Source organism: Diadema antillarum, unplaced genomic scaffold, assembly GCF_040938485.1.
Source record: "Diadema antillarum isolate AM-2024a unplaced genomic scaffold, OU_Dant_1.0 scf00000083, whole genome shotgun sequence".
Taxonomy (NCBI): domain Eukaryota; kingdom Metazoa; phylum Echinodermata; class Echinoidea; order Diadematoida; family Diadematidae; genus Diadema; species Diadema antillarum.
Window position 1 is genome coordinate 1084877 of NW_027270972.1, and position 26135 is coordinate 1111011.

General features: G+C 38.4%; 1 protein-coding gene across 1 annotated transcript in view; it reads right to left on the reverse strand.

Moving 5' to 3' along the window:
* The window catches only part of LOC139717815 (prominin-1-A-like), a 61160-nt gene extending 39831 nt beyond the window's left edge, over positions 1-21329 (reverse strand). Inside the window, exons 1-6 of the mRNA XM_071629313.1 lie at positions 21321-21329; positions 16886-17094; positions 16004-16124; positions 8567-8633; positions 7511-7600; positions 6511-6716 (exon numbers count right to left, since the gene is read on the reverse strand). Coding sequence (XP_071485414.1) covers positions 6511-6716; positions 7511-7600; positions 8567-8633; positions 16004-16124; positions 16886-17094; positions 21321-21329 — 702 coding nt within the window. The remainder of the gene's footprint in view (positions 1-6510; positions 6717-7510; positions 7601-8566; positions 8634-16003; positions 16125-16885; positions 17095-21320) is intronic.
* Positions 21330-26135: the final 4806 nt, after the last annotated feature.

Below are 26135 nucleotides of genomic sequence, written 5' to 3' on the forward strand. Positions count from 1 at the left end.
GAAATATTAAGTAAGATAAAAAGTCTTTTAGGATGGTGGAAAGAAAGAGATTTAACACTTAGGCCAAGTAAAAAAAGAAACCAGTTTCTCGTCCTCGCGCGCATCGATTTTGGCCGCCGCGTCGATTTTTTTACTATTTACTATTTTCAAAATGGCGCTGAAAATACCAAGAAATTCATAATTCCCGTCCCAGCCGGCTCCCCGCCCGCATCGATTTTCAGTTGCCGCATCGACTTTTTTGATATTTTACTATTTTTTCGGCCGCCGAAAAAAAAATCGACAATTCACCTACCAATCGTGATGTCTCATTTCTAATTACGCCTTGCGTCCTCTACTTTATAGCTGTAGTACAGCTGTAGCTTCTGTAGTGCGTATGTAATAATGCATGCATTTCACACTGCGAGCTCGGAAAGAAGGAATGACCCACAAAGCAGTTGAACTGTAATTGGATGGGCGCGGGCGGGCGCGGCCTGGGCTGTGATGTACAGCGCACTCGGTACGTCGTGGTGTAGACAGGACGTTGAGCACCTTCTGCACATTTTTCTCGTGCTGTTGCCCGCTTCATGTGCTGCTAGATTGATTGCGCAATGTAACCACATACAGTACTAGTCATAGAGGAGACCAGCCAGCCAGCATGCGCGCGTTCTGGAGCTGGAAAAAAAAATCGTGGAGTGCAGTGATGGAGAGAACCGATCTCAAGCGCACGTGTGCACAGCGAACGGCTTTAATACCAGGGCCCCGTTTTATCAAAAGATAAAATCAATTTTAATTTTCCTTACTACACAGTCTGCCATAGACTTACAGTTGAAATCGACTTCATAATCAATTCTAACTCTTCATAAAACGGGGCCCAGAGCTGCCAACCTTTGGAAGCACAAATTAGTACTCAGCAGCTCCAAAATTCGTATTTTTCCACCAGAATTCGTATTTTTTTCAATCTCCCTCTTTTTGCTATTTTGAATTAAACTCGTCGACTTATGAGGCCTACAGGCTCTAAACATAACGTTATGACACATGCCGAAGCATCGAGCTGGTCACCAGCACGATAAAGATGCCAAACTACGCAATGTTCAGCGTTGATTGATTGCTTTCTGGCAATGAATGTGTACAAGTGCAAGTATGTACCTCCAAAAACTTGCTGGGATGATTATGGAAGCTTCCACTATCTAGCAGGGGACGTGGAATGCTTTCATCTTCTCAAGAGAGCTTCTTTGTGAGCGGATGCGATACCGGTACTCTGTTCCGTGTTTCCAATTATCGTTTACTATGAAAACATAATCACGCGTTGTTTTCAGGCTATTTTCATTTTATTGGATTTTAAACATCAGTCTTTTCCGAAGTATTCCAATTCCTTTTCCCCTGACTGGAATCGGAAAGTCTGCTATAACGATGATCGCAAAATGCCGCGCTGTGTGTGGAAGCGCCGATGTGCAAACACGTGGCTTCACTTTCAAGTTTAAAGGAATGCGCCATGTGCTCCTGCCTATGAGAGGTTACTGCAAGTTCGATGAATCGAATGCGCCGTAGCTGAGCTGAGCTGAATGGCTTATTTACGGTAAACATGCAGTTTACGTTCGATACGAAGAAATCATTACGTCTTTCACGAGGGAAAAACACACAAAGCAAACAAACAAACAAAATACACCCACAAACGAATGTTGATAGCCAAAACTTTGAAAAGTAATAAGCAGTTTTGATGAGCGTGAACTGAAATTGTCATTACACGTTGTGTTTTGCTGTTTATATCACTGCTGCTTCTTGGTAGCACTGTAATGATGGCCATGGAAGAAATGAAGGGAGAATGTGACTTACCTGCGCAGGTACATGTTTTACTACATTTATGTAGTTTTGGTATACAATCATTCATCATCCAAATGATGAGTGATTATCAAATGTCTTTTTAGAACATGAAGAAACATCTTTAAATGTTTAATGCTAGAATGCCATATCAGTATCATTTTGACATCCATCTGCAATTGTACAAGCCAGTTTCCAGTTGAATGTGCTACAATTGTACTGTGAAGAACTATACATACCAGCTGTGTGGACTCAAAAAGTCATAAACACAAATGATAAATAAAGCAGTGTTTTGAATATCATGGAATTAATTTCAGTCGTACATTTGTTGAAAGACATGTTTTATACCTGTTTCAATTAATAGCACAATACATCAGAATTGCAAGTACACTGGTATCAGAAATGCCAGTATTAAGATGGTCATTTTCCCTTGACATCTGTAGTGGAAAGAAAAAGCAAATGTATTTCTGCATGCATGAAGTTTCGTTTCAAGTATGGTAGGCCTACATAATATATCTATTTGTTTGAAAATGCACAGAGTGCAGGCAAGGCATACACTTGGGACCTGGTCTCTCATAACACAGCTACCAGAGTGATATTTCATTTCATAAATTGGATATAGAAAATAGTAAACCCCTCTCTCGTTACCTTTCTCAGAATTACCGGACGAGAAACACATTATTACCTTACATTGTGACAATCCTCGAAAAAATAGCAAGATATCAAATAGTAAGGACCTCCCTCATCGCCTTGCTCAAAAAACCCGGACGAGAAACTGCTTTCTTTTTTTACTTGGCCTTATGGGAAAAATACATCTTATGAAAACATTCGCCTTGTCAAAATTGAATTATGTAGCATCACTTATTGTTGTTCCTCAGTGGGTATTTTCAGAAGTCGAAAAAATTACCTTTGATTTCTTATGGCATGGCAAAGACCGTATAAAGAGAAATATTATGTATCAAGATTATGAGTTTGGGGGTTTAAGAATGGCGAACTTTCGGTTATTTGTTAAGGCACAACGTATTATGTGGCTAAAACGCCTTCTATATGGAGAAAAAGAAGTTGGGTGGAAATTATTTTTTGACTTCTGTTTTAGTACTGTAGGAGGTAGATTCCTGTTTATGTGTGACTTTGATTCATCTATTATGACAGATAATGTACCACCTTTTTATTCGGAAATATTGAAGGTTTGGCTCGATATCTATAAATATAGACAATTGGAAAATGAGGTTGTAAATCCAATAATATTCAATAATAGGAGTGTACGTATAGCAGGTAGGATGTTTTTTCATAGAGATTTATTTGATGCAGGAATAATTACAATACAAGATATATTAGATAACGGTCATTTGAGATCTCAGTCACATTTTCAAAGCTTGGGTCTTGGTTTTAAGGTAGAAGAATTGCTTAAACTGAATGATATATTTAATGCTATACCCCAGAAATGGAAGGATTCTATGAGAGCAGGTACACTTCAGCAAGTTGATTCCACAAACTTTGACTTAAAATTGATTTTTTCTGGTCAGAGAGTAAATTTGCAAGTTTTAAAATCGAGAAAAATATATGAGGCTATGGTGGAAGATTTACAGTCATCTTATGTTTTACAAATCAAAGATGACCACAGTAGCTATGATTATACAAACAAAGAAATAAAAGATCTTTTTATTAAACCGAGTAAGTGTACATTGATAAGAAAATATAGAGAATTTCAATTTATGATGTTACATGGCGTAGTTTACACTAAGGAGCGTTTAATGAAGTTTGGTTTTGTAACAGACAGCCTTTGTTCCTTCTGCCAACATGAGCCTGAAACTTATCTGCATTTATTTTTACACTGTGTTAAAGTGAAACCGTTATGGGAATTCATAATTAATTATTTTGATATAAATGAGTTAAGGAATATGAATTGGAGAGATATATTTGGGGGAATCTCTGGTTATTCAAATAGATCAAAATGTGTAAATACTTTGATTATTTTAACAAAATACATCATTTTTAAATCTAGAACGGGAAATAAGTTACCCACTGGAGAAAAGATGCAAAAGATTATTGTTGAATTAATAAATGAGGAAAAAATCCTTGCGACCAAGGCTGGGAAGCTACATGTACATTTACAAAAATGGGAATATTTTGAGACTTCGTTGAATAAACCAGTCTGAAGCTACGTGCAACGTCTGTGACTTTTATGAAAATAGTAATGTTTCCATAGTATTCCACTCTTTCTTTTCTTCATTTTTTCCCTTTCCTTCATTCCTCCTCCTCTTCTTCTTCTTCTTCTTTTTTTTTCTCTTGTGTTGTTTTGTATTTTCTCCCCCTCCTTTCCCATGCGTTCCTGTCAGCCTGTTGGCGGGCTGATTATATAACTATATTTACAATATTGTGATGTGTAGGCAAGAGCAGTTAACCAAATTAGGTGCATGTGTATGTGTGTGTGTATGGGTGTGTTTGTGTGTGTTTGTGTGTTGCATGTGTACAGATAGGGGTGGGGGAGGAAACAGGAAGGGAGGGAACTGGTGGGGGTGGTCATAGGGACTCAGTAAGGGATATGAGTTAGTAGGTGGGCGGGTATTGGTTGATAAATAATATGGTTCCATTATTCATTACTGTATAATTTTGCTGCATAATTCATTTGGATGATTATTAAGATTAATGCTAGAAGAATTGAATTATCACTGTTAAATTTAAGCAATTTTTTTTGAGAGCATAGGGGAAGTGACTGTATGTAAATTGATAATTTTCATGAAAGTGTAATTTTTGTTATGTCATTATGTACAGCAATAGCAAATTTGCTATTATGATCACAAATGTATATTTTCGTCATTTCAATTGTAGCAAATGAAAATTGTTATTTTTTTTCTATTAATTTGAATGGAACAGAATAAACATCGTTGAAAAACAAAAAAAAAAGTGTGTGTGTGTGTGTGTGTTTTAACAATCACATAAAATCGCTGTGTATACTTGACTACAGAAGTGTCAAATATGACTCAACATTTAAAGGTAGTCTAGCAGATGAATTTGGGAAATTACTCTAATTTCTTAATCTTTTACAAATTCACAGAAGCGTCTGTATTCACGTGTAACCCATGGTCACAAAAGTCTGCTAATATTAGTCACAAAACACTGATTTCTTGTTGTTGTCGTTGTTGTTTTCTTTTTATTCCGTGCACAAAGCTTTCCATTGTCACACTTTATATTTAGAGATACTTATTACTACAACGATAAAAAATGTTGACCAAGAGATATACAGTTTTGAGCACATCAGGCATTGAATTTGAAATTTAGATACCATCTGGCATGCACAATTACAGGCATTACAAACACACACACAATAGGCCACTTTGAAACCCCACAGTTCCCATTTAGGCAGCATCTGAAATAGACCACTTTTGTAATGTAGTCAACTTATATACATGCTTTGTTCACACACGATTGCCTTAACAACCACAAAGCTTTTCAGATGAAGGCTCGCCCTTCCTAGCAACACCTGATGAATGTTACATGAATTCCTACCTGAGAAACTTGTAACTGGAGAGAACCCAGTGAATGCATGAGTTATGTTAAGACGGTGATCCTCATCTTCTACGCTATTGCCCCTTAAAGGGATAGCATTGTTTCCATTGAGATGGGGATGCAGATTTTAAACTTTTTTTCAAGGTAATTGAAAACCATTCATTCAAAATATTAGGGAGAACACAATTCTCAGAGGAAATAAATGTTTATTTGACAAAAGACCATTTGATGAAAATCCATTTTGAAGTGACTGAGATACCACAAAACAAAGTAAAACAAAGTGGTCCTAGTTTTGGATATCTCTGCCATTTCAAAGCCAATTTTCATCAAATAAACTTCGAATTACTTTCAGATTTGAATGCTCTTTAATATTTCATGTAAGTGGTTTCCAATTATCTTGCAAAGGTTAAAACCTGAATCCCCAATTCAACCGAAACTATACCATCCCTTTACAGGGCTAGAGTTTATCCTTGAAATCACCTACCCTTGAAGTTAAAGGACAAGTTCACCTTCATAAACATAAGGATTGAGAGAATGCAACAATATTAGTAGAACACATCAGTGAAAGTTTGAGGAAAATTGGACAATCGATGCAAAAGTTATGAATTTTTAAAATTTTTGTGTTGGAACCGCTGGATGAGGAGACTACTACAGCTTGTGAGTCATATGCGTACAACAGTATAAAGAAAATGTAAAAGAAAATTCTACATATTTTCACTTTTTTCGCATAATAAAAGAGCTCTCGACTTGCCTCTTTCAAAAGGCAGGGGGAATAATATTACCTATAACATTTGTCGGTAACGAGTCAGGGGAATGTGTACTTTTTTCAAAAGATCGCATTTTGTGAAATTCTCTTTATATTTTCCTTACATTGTTGTACGCATGTGACATCTAAGTTATTCATACACTGCAGTAGTCTTCTCATCCAGCGGTTACTGCACAAAAACTTCAAAAATTCATAACTTTTGAACGGACTGTCTGATTTTCCTCAAACTTTCAATGATGTGTTCTACTAATATTGTTGCATTCTCTCAATCCTTATGTTTATGAAGGTGAACTTGTCCTTTAAGGATCACCATCTGAACTTACATGTAACTATTGATTTGCTACTTGGCTACAGGTAAAGAAGCGTCCATGAATTTTACCATATGACAGAAATGGTCTGTTGGTCAGTAAAGGGCACCACTGTCGGTGGTCACTCACAGTGTAATTCAAGTCTCGATAGTCCGCCACCACAGATACAGCCCTGACGCTCGCGTTGGCGTTGTTGCAGCATCCACAGGAGGTACATGCTGTGGCAATGTCTGCCAGGACGTCTGTGAGGTTAGTCTGCAGGTACTCCCAGTTAGACTCCATTCCAGCCTGCCGATTGTCGATCACCACGAGCGTTTCCAGGGTGAAATTTATGTCTGAAGACAAAACAAAAACAAAAACAAATCATGAAGCATAGCACAGCCCAGAAATAGACTATTAACAAACATAAAAGCCTGTAGTCTCAATACCATGAATGTTAGGAATAGATTGATTGACAGGATGCTGTCATCTGCTTTGTAAGTTGCAGTACAACACATCATATTTCCTTGTGAGCAAATGACAAGCTTCTCTATAGTTGTCTACTTTCATACCAAGCAGCACAATACTAAATTGGACTTACCCTTTAAGGTTCTCTCAAAGATAAGAAATGCTATATCTCCCATAAACCAAAGAAAAAAAAAAGAGTGAATAGAATGCCGGAGTTTACATTACATTGTGCCTGTAAATAAAGTATCATCTGTATCATTTCTACACAGGTGCAATGGACCCAGTTCTTTTTTCTTTTCTTTTCTTTTTGGAGAATCCCATACTACACTGTACATTGCACGTAATGACTTCTGTCTATCAATTTCACATGTAGCTGCTAAAGTCCACATCCCCACTGCTGAAGGCCCTGTATGACAACTGATGACATCATCCTATTCTTACACCTGATAATGGGTGGCAGTACTGATGGGGACAGCTGTCCTCGACCATTCATCATGCCAACAACAGATCCTTTGTGTGTGCGCGTGTGTGTGTGTGTGTGTGTGTGTGTGTGTGTGTGTGTGTGTGTGTGTGTGTGTGTGTGTACGTGTGAGTGTGTCCATGTGAGTGTTTAGTTTGGGTCTGATTGCATTTCATTGTATCTCCGGAACACCTGTCTCGTATGCACCATTATGTGACTTACTGTTTTCCAACGCAATGACGGAGTCGATGGCGGGTTGCACGTTTGTCCGAAGCGCCTCGCGCACAGGTACACCAACGAGGGTCCCGATGTCTTTTGATAACGAAAAGAAGAAAACGAGACGCACATTTAGACAGTAAAGCCAGTGATTGGTTCATCACGTAATCATATCTGGCCAATCAAATATCTCGCAACAAGCTGATTGAAACTGCAGTTAATCATTTATAACACCAATACATCCCGGTAACATTGTCATCACTTTCGAAGAAAGAAGCGAAGTTATAAAAACAATAGGTAGAAAGATATATATATAGATATATAGATAGATAGATAGATAGATAGATAGATAGATAGATAGATAGATTAGTAAATAGATAGATAGATTAATAGATAGATAGATAGATAGATAGATAAATAGATAGATAGATAGATAGATAGATAGATAGATAGATATAGATAAATTAGATAGATAGATACAAGCATGTAGATAGATAGATAGATAGATAGATAGATAGATAGATAGATAGATAGATAGAAAGATAGATAGATAGATAGAAAGATAGAGAAAATGTTTCCTTAAATCAAGATGCATAAGATTAGAAAAGCAATCTGAATATGCTTACCATGCCCTACATTTAACCCGTTGAGGATGAGTCCCAAGGATACTTGGGCAATTGTCTATGGGAAATGCGTGTTGTAGCAAAATCAGCCTGTCCTCAACGGGTTAAAATTTGCAGATAGCACACAGTTACATGTACATTTGTATGTTCAATTGCTTCAGGACAAAATTTTAATTTGGGGGGCATGGCTGTTTAAAGATGTCTCTTCTATACCAGAATTATACTGTGCAGGAACAGCTTAATTTTGGTCTAACCAAACGGAAACAAGGTGTAAATATAATGTCACTTCAACAACTGACGATCTACTTGCAAAAACATGATGCGTGTCTGTGTTGCAGAAGTTTCACACCACTTTAAGTAAAGCATTAGCACTTTACAGCCTGTATATCACAGGTAGTTAATGACTCATAGAAAGTCTTCCTCGACAATATCCTCCTACCATCGAGATCATCTCTGACTTGGTCAAGCGTCCACCCCAGCTGGTCAGTCATCAAGTAATCAATCTCCTACAACACAAAACATAAAGAGAGAATATATAAAAGCCTCAATGCAAATGGTATCAAAGCAACAGCAACAAGAAAATAGCAGCATAACAAAAAGTCTTGTATCATCATGAACATTCTAACAAGTAAAGAGGGAGAACGACTTTACAATGAAGCCCAACTATAGAAATAAATACATGGCCAAGGCCTGTGCTCATTAATATTTTGTTCATAATGCATTCTTATTCAGGTTTTGCCACTTTCCAGACATATTCATATCTTTTTAGCTCTTGAATGGACCACACAGAGCTTTACACAGCTGACACTCATTTGTCAAAAAAGACCAGCTAATCTGCACCGAGCACAAATTTATCTGCATCTTCGTAGATACGCTCATGCAGCAAAATCACTTGAATCAGCCAAATCATGTGAGAGATCAGTTTCTACAGAAGCAGGTGGTTACTTCATTTATTACAACATGGCCAATCCACAATCAGAAAAGGCAATTATTCCGTACAGAGGAGTGATAAAGTCCACTCACTGAAGGTTCAAAAATGTATTTTTGACAGGGTCAGTGTGTATCTTTCTTTCTACACAAACACACCTGCTAAATATATGACTGTATGAAGCTCCCATACATATTTCTCATCAAAAAGCCATTATGTGGTGTACAGAGTCAATTCATGGGACTAATGCAGTACCAAGGCCTGCCTTGTCTGATGCGACTCCAATGTAAATGTCTGTGGCAGTACCTGATGTGTGAACTGGCTAGTGCTATCGTGTTCAACCAAGTAAAATTTCTTTAAATTTGATTAGTTTATATAAAACAAATATAGACTGCTTTCATATAGGGCATTATTGATATCATTGCCCCTCAAGATCTCAACTCCGTGCTATGAACAGAGAAGCTTGTTCCATAGGGTCAAGGCATGGAGCTGAGAACCCTTTGGCAGGGCAATATTATCAACAATGCCTGAAAAAAAAGTCCATATTATCTGCATGCTATTAATGCAACAAGTTGTGATAATGACTGATTGACTATAATGTGGGATGCCACACAGAGACGCAAGACAGATAAAAGACTAATAAAAGAATGTTAAGATATTTAAAAGAAAACAGCAAACACATGCTGTACGACACTATTTCATACAAAAATCTCACTGGTTGGTCACTGAGAAGAGTATCATACCTTGGTGTGTTGTAGCTCTATGGTTATTACTATTGTATGTGTGGTAACACCTGCTGTACAGTAGTCTTTCTTTCTTTCTTTTTTAAACCTCATTAAATGGCCAGGGAATAGCATCATAAAACACCTGCTGTACTACTGTATTACACTCTTCCATAAAAAATAAATAAATAATTAAGAAATAAAATCTCTTTAAATGGCCATTGATAAGAGTATCATATTAAACTGCTCTAGACCAAGCTGCAATAACAATCTCTGTCACAAATCTACATCCCCTTTGACAAAACAAATATGGTTTCAAATACTTACAGATCATAGGTCAGAATCATATAGTTTACTATTACTTCAAATATCTATGATGTACTGAGTATTTCCTCATTGAGGATGTGGTTCTGTAGACTATAGGACAATAACTTTGCTCAGGCAAGCACTAATGCGACAGTGGCAAGTTTAAAGGGGAAATCCCCTAAAAGTGAATATACAAAATTATATCTTTCATACCATCATCTAATGTAACACTATGTACACAGATGTGGAAGTTTCATGTCACCAGTTTTTTGACAGAACGCACTATTAAAGCAGATCAGTATCTCATGCATAAGAGACATTTTATCCCAACATCTGTCTAAAAAGTCACATGAATTTCTGCTTATGTCAGTTTTCATGATACAACATAACAACGCGCGAATATTTGTGAATTTATGATGCGCAAATATGCGCACATAGGCACGGAATGTGCAACAATGCGCAAACATTCGCGAATATGAGGAAAATAATTTGCTGTCGGTACTGTAACAACAACAAAAATGTGTTATAATTTTTGAGCTAGTGCCTTGTTGCATAAAATGCACAAAATTTTCACTTATACAGTAAACTCACATTACAATAACGCTTGGGTGGCTCATTTAGTTCTTAGTCAACTGTGCGCAGTACATTTTAAAGAAAGCTTTGTGACTGTCCCACTTTGTCTGAGCATTGGACATTCAGGTTTACTGCATAAAACCAGCCTTGAAAGCTAGATACATGGATTGCTTTGCTAAATGATACAGGCATGGTCATCAAATGTGTGACACATCTATTGTTCATACAATTACTCATGCTCATATAACGGTAGGTGAAGCCAGATGGCATGATCACATGGCCATGAAGTTTTTTTATGCAAAGCTCATATATCTTCAACTGGTCTGATTCAACATTCCATGCATGTTTTGGCACAAACACACGATGTAGGTTGCTTGTAAAATGTGGCAAAGTGCTCAAAATGATCTCTAAAGTCTGAATACTGGAAGCGTTCTGCTATGCGTGTGTGCATATTTTCCATTTACATGAAAGGAAAGGCATCAGTCTAGAAACAGAATATTGATGTAAAAATTCTAGTTGTGTAATTTGCGCGTGATGTTTGTTTCTAAATCACTTCTGTATCAAACTGAGATCTGGCAACATTAACTTTCCTAGTCATTTCTTGAAACTTTACTCCAAGCACTGTATAGTGGGTTTTTACAGTAATGTTACACTGATAGGGGCCCACCCTTCTTGCCAATCAAACTATGTCTGTCAAAATAACATAATAAGGAAGGATGTCGAGAATGAACTAAGAGGCAAAAAACAAAAAAACAAAAGAAAAACGTCACTGCCAAGATGGAGTGATGGGGATTTTCTCAAGATCCTATTTAATAATATTGACACTGTCACTACAGACAGAATCAAGGGAACTGCTTTTCAGTCTTTTTTTTTTAAAGAACACATTTCTCTGTCTGAAAAGGAAAGTCCATAACAACAGGAGAAGAGGTGGGTCTACTATTAACCACTAGCAAGCAGACAATGAGCCTGTGGTCAAGGAAGTTGGAAGGAGCAAATTGACCGCCTGATAGCAATGGTGATTGAGGTCATTCAATTTGTCAGGAGGGACAAGCTTTCATGTTGATGTAGGGCAATTTGTCAATCAGTTTTAATATGGGATAAGCTTGCTTCTAATGGTGGGTATTATTTTCAATGATGATGTATTGTGATTGTCGAGAAGGCTTGATTCTTCTGTTTTGTTGTTGTTGTTGCTGTTGGGTTTTGCTTTGTTTTGTTTTTTGGGGGGTCTCATCTTGTCCTTTTGGAGTACTGGCAGGATGGGTGAAATCCAGCAAGGGATATGGGAAGAAATGAAAGGAGGCATATGGGATAGATACTTCCCCTTTAGATAAAAACATTGCGGCTTTGACAGACTACGTCACTGTTCTCTGCAAATTGGGAATTAAACGGCTTGTTTATCCATTGGGTGGATTCCAAAGAAATTTTTTATGTGTAAGTCTGCTCATGAAGTCCATTCATCCAAACAATTACTCAGCATGATCTGATAACTCAAATCCTGCAGCAAGCATCAAAAACAATGACTGATATCCTCATATACTTCCTGTCTATGAAATAAAAGCTAGCTAATATTGACTCTTGCTTTGTGCGTGAAAATAGTTGACCACCATTAGCTCCTAAATAAGAAAAATAAACAAATGTGATGCTGTTGACCCTCAGCTCTGAGGTTATAATGCAAGGTCTCTTTAATAAGCCCTGCAGTGGGTGCCTCAACCATAATTGTTTTTAACATAATGGTAACTGCTTAACTTTGCAATGGATGCCAATGTTTGCCTCAGCAATAATGAACAGCCATCCTCATCTGCCATTATCCTACCCCAGGAGAGTTCATCGCTGTGATGCTTGTTTACACAATTTAAAGTGAAAGAAATCCTCCAATAGTGACTATTGCTATCATTATCATTATGTTGCTTATCATTTACCTCCCCCAAGGACGGAGGTTATGTTTTCATCAGCATTGGTTTGTTTATTAGTTGGTTGGTTGATTTGTTTGTTTGTTTGTCTGTGTGCAAAATAACTCAAAAAGTTGTGACGGATTTGAATGAAACTTACAGGAAAAGTCTATGACATAATGAACAGCTGACTAAATTTTGGTAGTGATCTGGGATTTTTGAAGGATTTTTTTATCTTTTGGCAGACAGGTTCACTGAACTTTGTAATTCATATTTCGCATATATGTGCTCTACATGCTTGGGCTAGGTGCTGCATAGCTGGAAGCTGATGATGACGTCAACGTAAACAAAAGGCCTCTATATTGGAAAATTGGATGATTTTCAGCATGCACGTGTGGGTGGTACATTAGCTGCTTGGTGGAGGTCTGCACTCTCAGAGTGCTGTTCTAGTTTTAATTAATTTGACTGGAATCAGACAAAGGATGGGAATGTTTCAAACAATTTATATCTAAAAGAGTCAACCACACATTTTGTAGCTGCTTGGTCCTAAAACCAGTAATACAATAAACATGTAAAGTTGTTTCTATGATTTGCCTGCAAACCGTTTTTAATACTTTCATCCACATTAGTATCGAGGATTTGGCAGCTCTGTCATTGAGAATGTGTGATGCATGGGAATATCACACCCAAAGACTGGGTTGATAATTGCCTTTGGCATCTGACTGTTTCTGCCATACAAATACATAAGCATTGTAGGCACAAGATATATTACCGGTAGTAAGTAACAAACTTTGTGCATGTTGCATAGCTTGCAAACCAGTAGCAACTCCTAAGCTTCATCCCCCCCCCCCTCAAAAAAAAAAAAAAAATGTTTCAAAATAACAACCTCTATTGAATGTATTATGCATTATAATGTCTGTGTATGTACATGCAATATGTACATACTTGCATGTGTATGTATTAGATAGCAATTATTTCATCTTTGATGGGAGAGACCAGTGTAACCTGCTACAATCAGTGTTTGCTGATTGTAAATTAAAAATGATTAGCTATTATGGTGCATATCAAGAGAGCAAAAAGCATAGTAGGTAGTTTGCCATTATTTTTTAATAAATGCAAGCCCAGACAAACACAGTGACATATCCGAATTGACAAACTAGTCAGAGCTGTCCTTGACAGTTATTTGGTGTTGCCACTTCAGAGCGATGAATTATGACACGGCAATTATAAAACATCCATTTCATTTTTCATGTACCTGTAGTTTTGTTTGGTTATATTTTTTCATCTCACACGAATATAGCAGCAAGCAATAATACGACCTTGCAAAACTTATCCCAACGTTTCTAGCAGTAGTAAAACGGTCTAGGCTTTCATGGAAGGGGGATTGAATGAATGTAGAGATGTGCAACAACAAATATTTTTATATCAACACCCTCTATACAGCCAGTGGAACGTTTTCAAAAGTGTGGGGGGGGGGGGGGGGGCACTTCCGGGTTTCAAGCAAAAAACAAGAGACCCGCGGGTCTAGCGCTCACCTGAGTATCGCAAGTTCACCTTTCACGCAGTCACTAATCTAAATTATTCACAGCTCTACCAAAATTTGACCAGGCACTCTCAAGTAGAAGATGAAAATGTACAATAAGGTCCCATTTTTTTAAAGATTCCTTAATTTGGGGGGATTGGGGCCCCCTGGGGCCCTCTGGGTGGGGCATGGTGCTCATTTTGATAAATTGTGATCCTGATCCCCTAGGGATGCTACTTGCCAAGTTTGACGAAAATCCATCATGAGGTTTTCAGGAAGAAGATGAAAATGTACAATTCAGGCCCCCATTTGGACCTTCCCAACCACCCCCCCCCCCCCTCCCCGAGGGGCACCCCTGGATCTCCTATGAACAAACTTGAAACTACAGTCATTAATGTACTCACTCATAGTATTATCTTAGCTCTCTAACTTCTGATACTAGAGAAGATTTTAAAAGATTCCTTCATTTTGGGGGTGTGGGTCCCCCGGGGGCCCCCTGGGTGGGGCATGGTGCCCATTTTTACAAATTGAGATCCTAACCCCTTAGGGATGCTACCTGCCAAGTTTGGTGAAAATGGGTCATGGGGTTCTCAAGAAGATAAAAATGTACAATTTAGGCCCCATTAGGATCCCTCCTCACCCCCCTCCCCTGGGTCCCAAGGGGGGCACCCCTGATTCTGCCATGAACAAACTTGAAACTACAGTCATTAATGTACAAACTCATAGTATTAACTTAGCTCTATCACTTATGGTTCTAGAGAAGAAGATTTTTACAGATTCCTTAATTTTTGGGGGGTTTGGGCCCCCTGGGGCCCCCTGGGTGGGGCATGGTGCCCATTTTAACAAATTGGGTTCCTAACCCCCTAGGGATGCTACCTGCCAAGTTTGGTGAAAATGGGTCATGGGATTCTTAAGAAGAAGATGAAAATGTACAATATAGGCCCCATTAGAACCCCTCCCCACCCCCCTCCCCTGGGTCCCAAGGGGGGCACCCCTGATTCTGCCATGAACAAACTTGAAACTACAGTCATCAATGTACTAACTCATAGTATTAACTTAGCTCTATCACTTCTGGTTCTAGAGAAGAAGATTTTTACAGATTCCTTAATTTTGGGGGGTTTGGGCCCCCTGGGGCCCCCTGGGTGGGGCATGGTGCCCATTTTAACAAATTGGGTTCCTAACCCCCTAGGGATGCTACCTGCCAAGTTTGGTGAAAATGGGTCATGGGATTCTTAAGAAGAAGATGAAAATGTACAATATAGGCCCCATTAGAACCCCTCCCCACCCCCCTCCCCTGGGTCCCAAGGGGGGCACCCCTGATTCTGCCATGAACAAACTTGAAACTACAGTCATCAATGTACTAACTCATAGTATTAACTTAGCTCTATCACTTCTGGTTCTAGAGAAGAAGATTTTTACAGATTCCTTAATTTTTGGGGGTTTGGGCCCCCCTGGGGGCCCCCTGGGTGGGGCATGGTGCCCATTTTAACAAATTGAGTTCCTAACCCCCTAGGGATGCTACCTGCCAAGTTTGATGAAAATCGGTCTTGGGGTTTTCAAGAAGAAGATGAAAATGTAAAAAGTTTACGCACGACGCACGACGGACGACGGACGACGGACGACGGACGACGGACGACGCACGACGCACGACGCACGACGCACGACGCACGACGCACGACGCACGACGCACGACGGATGCCGGACGAAGGGCGATCGCAATAGCTCACTTGAGCCTTTGGCTCAGGTGAGCTAAAAAAAAGATAGGTACAATTGTATGCAAAACTCTACAAGAACACAATTACAAATGATCACACAACTGGGCTAGTTTACTGATTTGCTCAATCTCACAAATATCAAGAACCTAGAAATGAGATGACAAGCCATTAAAGACACTGTTGCAGGCAATGTGGCAGCAACACAGTCACATATTGCTTACATTCAAGGTGTTGTTGACAAAGACGATAAGGTCCTGGAGGTTGTTGTCGACGGTGGTGGGTAGACTTTCTGCCTGTCTTCCGGTGTAGGAGCTGATGCACAGGGCAGTCACTGCACCGGCACTGCATGGGAGAAAGCGCGATAAACAAATGGGAGATTTAGCCATTAACTCAGATCTCCATCTTCACCTGACAGTTCTACACAGCTTATTGTCTAAATGAATGGATGACTTTAAAGGAAGAAACTCTCATTTACCAAATAGCATGCTGAGATTCAAGAACTGAGATTTCATGGCAAGCTGATACAATCTTATTCCCAATTTCCAGCAATACATAGAGTGAATACCTCATCGAACTTTGACATTCAAATGACAACCAGACCTCTTGGAAACAAAAAGGTTTAATACAAGGCGCCATTATAAATGTCAGGAATTCTCTCATAGGCAAATTAAAATCATACAATTTACAATGATCATGCATGCAGTTACTTTAATTGTACACCAAAGTGTGCTTGAGTCAATTATATTTATCAAACGCCGACTTAAAGGTCTTGTTTTCCTTTGAGAGCAGTGATTTAAAAATATTTCAAGATATCATATTTGATGCATATGCATAGGTCTGTTGTAGCACAAAACATCCTACCATATAAAATTTTTCACAATAAAACCTTAAGTCTGGAAACATTTTAATTATAACTATTCAAGTGCACATTTTGTGTATTTAATAATACTTAACATCGATTATATGTATTCAAATTTTTACAGTGATTGTTTTTATCCCTAGCACACATTTTAGAACTATTTTAGAGCACTAATGCTGGGTTTTTGTTTCATCTGCAAATGGCTTTAGAAGTTATGCCTTTAATAGGAAAGGACCAAACTCACAAGACGAAGATGAGAGAAGCCACCAGGAACAGGGAGTAGACCAGGACCCGACAGGTGGAGTTGTCTTCCTGTTCCTGGTGCATCTTGCCCCCGCATTTCCTGCAGCAGCACCGGCAGCAGCAGAAACAGAGGGCCACGATGGGGAAGATGAGGCAGAAGAGGAGGCCGATGACGAAACAGATGGCGAATCCCATCAGGTTCCGCTGGTACTGGGAGATGGATGGGAAGGGGGGCGGAGAAAAGATGAAAATGGTAGAGGAATGCACTTTAGGATGATGTACAACATCGGATGAGTGATGGGTTTGCAGTGGGTAAGCATGTCTGCAAGTGTTTTATTTCAGAGCTGGTAGACAAATAGCTGGGGAGTGGAGTATCACAATTCAAGATGATGGATTACATGAGTGATGCACCATGTCAAGTACAAGTGAGGAGGCACATCTGGTGCATGTCAGCACTGTGCATCAATTTCCTCTGAAAGGGCTTTAGATTTGGAACAGTACTGGTATGTCAACAGGAAAGGGTTTCCAACTCTTGAGACAGAACATAGATACAAACCATGCAAATGATTGGTATAAATGGTGGGTGTGTTCATTATCTTATTCCTTATCAAATTAGATTAAAACTTTACACCCCAGGGGCATTTACAGTACATTGGCAGTGACAAACCTAGGGTGCCCTCACACATCACAAGTTCATAGAACTTTAAAATAGCAGTTTAATAGTCAGCAAACTACAACCATACCCAGGTCTATATCATTGGTTTCTCATCAGTTTTTGGCCAATGTTAGAAGCTCGCTCACCTCTTATCGGTAAAAATTCTGGTCTTTGGTCACCTGACTCTCCAAGTTTGGCCGCTTGGGATCACGAGGGAAGCGTAACTGGTTATTTTTGTTTACACCCTTCACCTATTTAAAGATTCTTAACACACTACCACAAACAAAAAGAGCACCACTTTCCAAACAATCCCCCCCCCCCAAAAAAAAAAAAATGCAAATGTTGAGGGCAAGCAGATTCTTGAAGGGATGGTATAGTATTGGTTGAGGTGAAAATTTAGCTTTCAACTTTTCGCAAGATACTTTAAAAAAAAACTTTAGAAAAAGCTAAAAAAAAGCATACAGTTTTAAGAGGAATTCAAAGTTTCTTTGATGAAAATCGGTGTTGAAATTGCTGAGATATCCAAAACAAAGTAAAACAAAGCATTCCTAATACAAGGTGGGTCCTACCTTTTATTAAGATCAATTTGTTTTTTATATCTCAGCCATTTTAAAACCAATTTTCATCAAATCCCTCTTAGAATTATATGCTCTTTTATATCCCATAAGAAGTTTCTCATTATCTAAAATATCATTATCAAAAACATTGGAAACCTCAATCCCCATCTCAACCAAAACTGTACCATCCTTTTAAGCCAAGGTAACTGAGAAGCAAACACTTAAATTGTTTGTTTGTTTTTTTGGTATTAGGTCTATCTAAAACAAGGTATCATGTAGATAGATGTATAATAAAATAAAAGTATCTTTCTTTCAATTCAATGCGAACAAAGAGAAACTGACAAGGAATAAATATAATTTATTATTGAAAAATAGAGCAAAGAAAATGCGATTCCATTGGGATCATCACAAAATGATATTGTCTCTGGAAGCTAAAGTTCTGCATTGAAAAAAAAAATGTTCAAAATGTAGACTCATTGCTTCTATAATACTGGAGAGCAATGTACAAACATCATGGGGGAATCACAGATTACTCATAAAACATTTCATTTCCGCTCACCAGATTGCTCTGGTCATATTTCTACAGCTCTCATATGACAGACACAAGAGGAAAACATAATCTTCTCTGTCATGAAAATTGGATATCTATTCATAATCATATGCAAATTTTAGATTGACTGCCTCCGACACACACACACACACACACACACGCACGCATGTGCACACACACACATACACAGTATGCTAATCTCTAATATTAATTGCTTGCTAAAGGCAAATCAGTAGGGCTGCATATTGGCCATGAACCTCACAGTTACCTATTAATAGTCTCAGATTCCACAGACACGGTATTCATTTGTGAGTCAGATCGTTGCCTATTTCATGAAAGATGTATGATGTACCAATACCACTACCGTCCCTCTGATAAGCTCTCCCAGTAATATTAATTAGTGAAAGCGGCAACACAATTCCCTCCGTCCATATTGATTGGGAGTAGATTAAATACAGTCCACTGCACAACATGAAAATTGTGCTTTATTATACACGCTTGATCAAAATGTGATCAGAATCTCATTTTACACGAGTGTGGTGGGTAAAGCTCATAAATTAATGTAAATTACTGGGAGCTGTTCTGGAGAGGGGCATGTGGCATAAAAAAAGCTCACCATGTGCTCAGCTGCATTACGTATAGCTAATATGTATTAGTCACAAACACAAAAATGTGAAAACAAACACACACACAAACATAACATTCTGCATACATAATCCAGCCAAATTTGTTTTATATGATATATTTATAATAATAATATGGAGATATCTCATTCAGCAGGGGATGTGTGCATACTTGGCAAATTTTAGTGAATTTTAAGTCTCGTAAAGGGTTTGTAAACAGTTGCAATCGCATTCACTGACAGCTTTCACTGTTGCAACCAGTTTTTCTTGTCACAAAGAAATTTTGAACATGTTCAAAATTTTTAGACCCCATAGCATAGGGATACCATGGAGACGGAAAGGTGGCAAGCTACACAATGTAATCAAAAATCCATGTTTAATAACGAATAGAGCACAGTTTTATCACTGATCTCTACAGAATATTTAAAAGTACAGTGTACATGTACACACACAGCCAAAGAATCTCAACTGGAGTTGACCTACCAATGAGCATACGCTTCAATTCACATATTCGCTGAAGGGTGCTATTCTTGGACCCCGTTTACAGTGCGGGGCTGGGCCGGGCCGCGGCCGAGTCCTGCCTCAATTGCGGGGCCGAGCCCCGCAATTTTGTCCGTTTACACTGCCGGGCTCGACCGCGCTTTTAATTCAAACCCTTCAATATTTTGTCATAGTGGCGCTCTGCTTGTAAACAAACGCAATTTGGTATAGTCTGGTTTTCAGACCCTTTGCCAACTGGATTCCGTGGCGACGAAGCCGCCGTTCGGGTAAAGGCCTTTGCCGAAGGAAAAATCCTTTGCAGGACAAAACCACCTTAAACTATACTTAAATAATTTTCGACGTTGAGGGGAATAATATCCTGAATAACGAAATAGTACGGGCAGAGGGTTTGGAAGCCAGACTAAAATTGGCCGCGCATTTGGCCCAGTTTGCGTTTACACTGAGAAAAGGCCGGGCTCAGCCGCGGCTCGGCCGCGGCCGAGACCACCTCCAGAGCGTGGCCAAATGCGCGGCCAATTTTGGCCCCGCATTTGGCCTTTTGCGCATTTACACTGAAATGAAGGCGAGCTCGGCCGCGGCCGAGCCTCGCACTGTAAACGGGGTCTTGGTTTCCGACTGTACCCTGATGGGCAGCGAATGCAGATCGATTCCATCGGACCACCCATCATCCCTACAGTACAAGGCCTTTAACCTATTGAGGATGAGTCCCGAGTATACTCGGGCAGGTGTCTATGGGAAATGCGTGATGTAGCAAAATCAGCCCGTCCTCAATGGGTTAAAGTGAGGGCAAAAGCATGATGGGGGAAAACACTATTCTTAATTGCCCCAATGAGTATTGGAAGAACAAGAATAATCTGCAAAATATTGCACTACAGATTTGATGGACTGCTGGCACAACCAGTTTGATGAATCACTATAGAAACATTCAAGGATACCTAGAAATTGATACTTTACACCTACATGTCAGGCAATTAAGTACAGGACTTTATCATTAATAGAGGCCTCCATATAACAAAAGGCTGCACAGGTATACCATGGCATGTCATTAACTATGGGTGCACTATAATTTTTTTTTTTCATGGATATCTGGGCCAAGGACTGTATTTACATTTTATCCATATATGATAACTTTATATTGCCTCATCCCATTACATACATTACACTACCCATTCTATGATGTCAGGAAAATTACAAATTCTTACATTGCCTCATGAAGGGATATGATTTCACATTTGACAGTATATTGTGTACACTGTATCATGCCACAGCTATTGTACATTGTACATGTATTGTAAATACAACTCTGAAGGGCATCCTCACATACTTTACTTTTTTTTTCCCACTGATATTTAATATTCATTTCAATCCATATAATACCAAAGACAGCAATTTAATTTGGTATTACATGTACTGTAAAATGATTGCACCAAGAATTCATTACTGGTCACGATATTCACACACACACACACACACACACACACACACACACAAGTGAGACCACCATACATGACATTATCACTAGCATATGACTATTCATTCTCTAAATATACCTGAGCCATTTATAACATGTTAATGCAGGTATATATAGATTATGATTACGCATTATACTGTCCGACAGAGGAAGCTGGGAGGATAAAATTTCCTTAATAAGAGATAATAAATCCAGTTTAATCTTCATTGCATCATGCACCTCTTTTGTTTGATTTTCTTTTGAAACATCATATATCTCAGGTAGAGCATCTGAAATAACTTACTGCCTGAAGAATGATGTCATCCCCCCCCCCCCCATGAATTAAACAAAAAATAGATAAAATATGTACCCTCTGCAGTATACATTGTAAGAACTGTACATGTACATAGTCATCGAATCATTCTTTACAGATGAGAAAATAAATTGTATATAATATCAATGATACCTTCTAAGATGTTGTATTTAGGAGGTGAAGCTAACCCCCTTTTTATGCCCCCTACATAGACAGAGCGGGCAAATAGCAGTACATGAATGGAAAATGTTCTCTTGTCCACAAAGGGTATAATGTGTAGGGAATTGTGTTTAATAGCGTGGAGTACATTCATACGGTATCAAGTCATCCTTTACAGATGATAAAATAAACTGTATGTCAATGACACCTTCTACAATGATCTATGTAGGAGGTGAAGCTACCCCCTTTTAATGCCCCCTTTTTATGCCCCCAACATAGAAAGAGTTGGAAAATAGCAGGACATGAATGGAAAATGTTCTCTCTCTTGTCCACAAAGGGTGTAATGTGTAGTGTATTGTGTTTAATAGCGTGGAGTATATATTCATACGGCATCAAGTCATCCTTTACAGATGATAAAATAAACTGTATGTCAATGACACCTTCTACAATGTTCTAAGTAGGAGGTGATGCTACCCCCTTTTTATGCCCCCTATTTATGCCCCCTACATAGAAAGAGCTGGAAAATAACAGGACATGAATGGAAAATCAAATGTTTTCTTTCTTGTCCACAAAAGGTGTAATGTGTAGGATATTGTGTTTAACAGCATGGAGTGTATTCATACATTATCGAGTCATCCCTTGGAGAAAATAAATTGTACATGTATATCAATGACACCTTCTACAAAGTTCTATGTCGGAGGTGAAGGTATCCCCTTTTTATGCCCCCTATTTATGCCCCCTACATAGAAAGAGCGGGGAAATAACAGGACCATGAATGGAGAATGCTCTCTTGCTCTTGTCCACAAAGGGTGTAGCTGTATAGGATATCAAACTCAGTGATATCATATCAAAACAGGAAGTACAATAAACTTGTGCTATTCACATCCCCTACCAAAGATGCACTCTGGGTGTCGGACGTGTAGTCATGTGTACTGAAGGGTCTGAAGGGGTACACAAGAAGACACGTTACCCCTCTCGTTACTCTCAGCAACTTGTTTGTGCATGATGTCAATGGTGTTTTGATGTGGTGGCACTGTGAGGATTAATGCAATTAACCCATTGAGGATGAGCTGATTTGGCTATAACACACATTTCCCATAGACATCTGCCCAGAGTATACTCTGGACTAGTCTCCAATGGGTTAATGAGCTGTGTGTTGGTTGACTCACTCTCTCAGCCACAATTAGAACCACCCCATAGTGTATTACTTGGCAGGAAAGATGTGTGAAGCACCCTCAACAGGAAGGAAATGGTTGACTTTTAAACAAATTATGTTTGTAGTACACGTACAAAGGGACAGATGAGTATGAAAGTTCACAACCTTTCAGTAAATACAGTGTCTATGCAGCCAAGTATTGGCACTGCCAGCTTTCCATGAAATATAAGGTGTTATGATGTCTCTAGAGGACTTTATCAATATAATTCTCAAAAACCAAATACTGAATATAAAGCTGTTATTTTCACGTACAGGTATTTTTGCACATGAGGAGGTCACAAACATTTTTGTGAGATGTTGTTCTCGCGAATTTACACCGACGCTATCATAAACGAACTATCAAATTAGTGCGAATTTACACCGACGCTATCATAAACGCACTATTAACCTAGTGCACGGCAGCATGTTTGCGTGTTGTTAAATTCGCGATCCACCTGCAATTTGCGAAATTCACGAAAATCAAACCCCCGCGAAAATAACACCTTATACAGTTTATCTTTGACACTTACAAATACACAAAGGTGCGATAAACTCTTTGATAACCCGATGTTTACCTAAATCACAAGGAAAAATAAAGATCTCAGCCCTGTTTTATGATGTACATGTACTGTAATTTCTTATTGCACCAAGGCAACTTATACCTCTAACTAAGAAAAAAATAGATAAGATGCATTTACTCATAATTTGAAATCAGTCAGCAATCTAACTTTAAACATGTATACATTTTCACAGCTCCTTGCATTTGGGTTTGTTTTCTATGAAGTTATTGAAGCTGTGTTTGCAATGAAGGTGTCTAGCTTTGTCTGTCATACCAACCACACACATTACTGAATGTCATCATACCAACATTCAGTCGTATTGACGAGGTATTCTGCATTTCTGCTGCACAGCGGATGAATACATCATATCTAAGGCTTGCTTTAGGCCAGTTAATCCCCCGTGGCAGCTGGCCAGCAAGACCTAGCTGCACCTCAGCACATCCCTGCCCACACTAAACTCATCTACCATCAACATATAGACATCATTTATTTTATGGGGAAGAAAAGTTTGTCTGCACCAGTCTCATCTCTTACAGTATGCCATTTATTCATAAAAGTACAGTTCTACATCATATTCAAGGTAGCTTTAATTAAAAACAGAATGGATAGATCAGACTGCAAAAACGGTGCAGTTTCCATGGATTTAACTATTATGTAACACCAGAAAAAACAAAACAAAAACTATTGCACATAAAAATATTTGGTGAAAACTGAGAAAAAAACCCAGAATATTCGAAGAACCAGTTACACCGGATTAAAATTCATAAATCAAAAGCCCATTTTAACCCTTTCTGTGTCAATAAGTCGAATGTGCACAACTCTTTACACACAAACCTATGAGCAGGTAATATCATGTGGCATGCAAAGGGTTAACTCTTTATGTGCCATGGTGGAAACCCCACATGTGCCACATTATTCTGAGACACCAACGTTATCACGCTTTGGGAAAATATTCTTTTTTTTTCATATCCATGTAACTTTTACAGATTTCTGTTTAGCTGTGTGCAAAGTAGGAGATAAAATGCCGAGCAATGTTTGATGTAAACTGTATGTCAAATCTGTAATTGCTTTTCTTTGAAATGACCAGGAAGTACATTATTGTATTAAACGGCATGCCTTTTGCACACAAAATAGTGACAGAAACTTAAACTTTACACACAAATTCAGTAGGGAACACCACTTAATAGTCGATCACCACGTATGTGAGAGGAACGAAATCGCGAGAAACGTTTCATTGTACTGTGGCATTTGGCGATTTATCGATCGGTTTGGGCAGGTTTGTGCGTTTGAGCATAATATGCGAAGTTGGCACGTCATCGACTGAGTTGGGCATGCAAACGTGGTATATAAAGAGTTAAAGAGAGTCTTACGAATGCTGAGAGACAGACAACAAAACTATAACTAATTTTTCTGTCAAATGTAACATCTGAAACAAAATAGAAAACTTTCCTGAAATAATATTTTATGCATCAACTCTTTTCAAATGCTATCGAGCAGAGATTTATTTCAAAATTGGTCATAAAAGAAAAAAAAATGGTTAAATAACTAGGTTCATTATGTATACTTAATAATTGTAAACTGTGAAAATGTGATTTGGGAATGCCACACTGTTAGCATCAGTAATGTTCCCTTTAGATATTTCTTTTCATGTATAATACAGGATTACTCAAGAAGTTGTCAAACCTTCCAAATTATGTATTGGGTGGCATCCACATGAACTCATAGACCGCTCGTCCTGTCTTCTTCATACAGTTATACCGCTCTGTTAACAAAAATGAATACTGTACGAGCTGAAATTTTCGCGTACAGATATTTTCGCAAATTGCTACTTGGAGGACATGTTCGCGTGTTGTTAATTTCGTGGTTGCAAGGGTCTAACTGAAGTTAGTTATCCGAACATTGTTATTTTCGCGTGTTGTTATTTTTGCAGTTCAAAGGCGATTCGTGACATTCGCGAAAATAAAACCACCACGAAAATTTCAGCTCGTATAGTACAATACGTTTTAAAGGGGAAATCCAGTCCAAGTATAAAGTTAGTCGCAATATTGGGTGAAAAATAAGGAAGTTATGACATTTTGAAGTTTCGCTACTTTTTAAGAAACAGTTCTTGAATGGTCCATATATAATGCAAATGGCAAAGTGAGAATGTCATCCCCTCACAACTTGCCTTAAAGTTTGTACCTAAAATTTTGAAATTTCCAGTTTTTCATTCAAATGTTATTATGCCCAAGGCTTAAATCCTGGTATATCTCACTGATCATTATTCTGAAGGTATTCAATCAGGAATAACATCATGTTTCAGATTTCAGTGACAGAAACATTGAATTTTAATCATTTTTTTCTACACGATCAATGGAAAATTGTAAGATTATGACATCTTTAGCTCACTCATTTGTAAAATATTCATATATCCACTGTACAAGAACTGTTTTGCAGAAATTAGCAAAACTTCAAAATGTCATAACTGCCTTATTTTTCATCCAATTTCAGTCAATTTTTTACCATTGAACTCGTAAGATTTTACTCTTTTTTTATCAGACTATCTTATACTTGGACTGGATTTCCCCTTTAAAGCATTGTCCAACAACATCATCCTCAAAATCTAAAAGAAAAAAAAATCATCAAAGAAAAGAAGAAGAAATATTAAAGGCACTCCTCCAGGCAAGAAGTTTTTAAAATATGACTTAC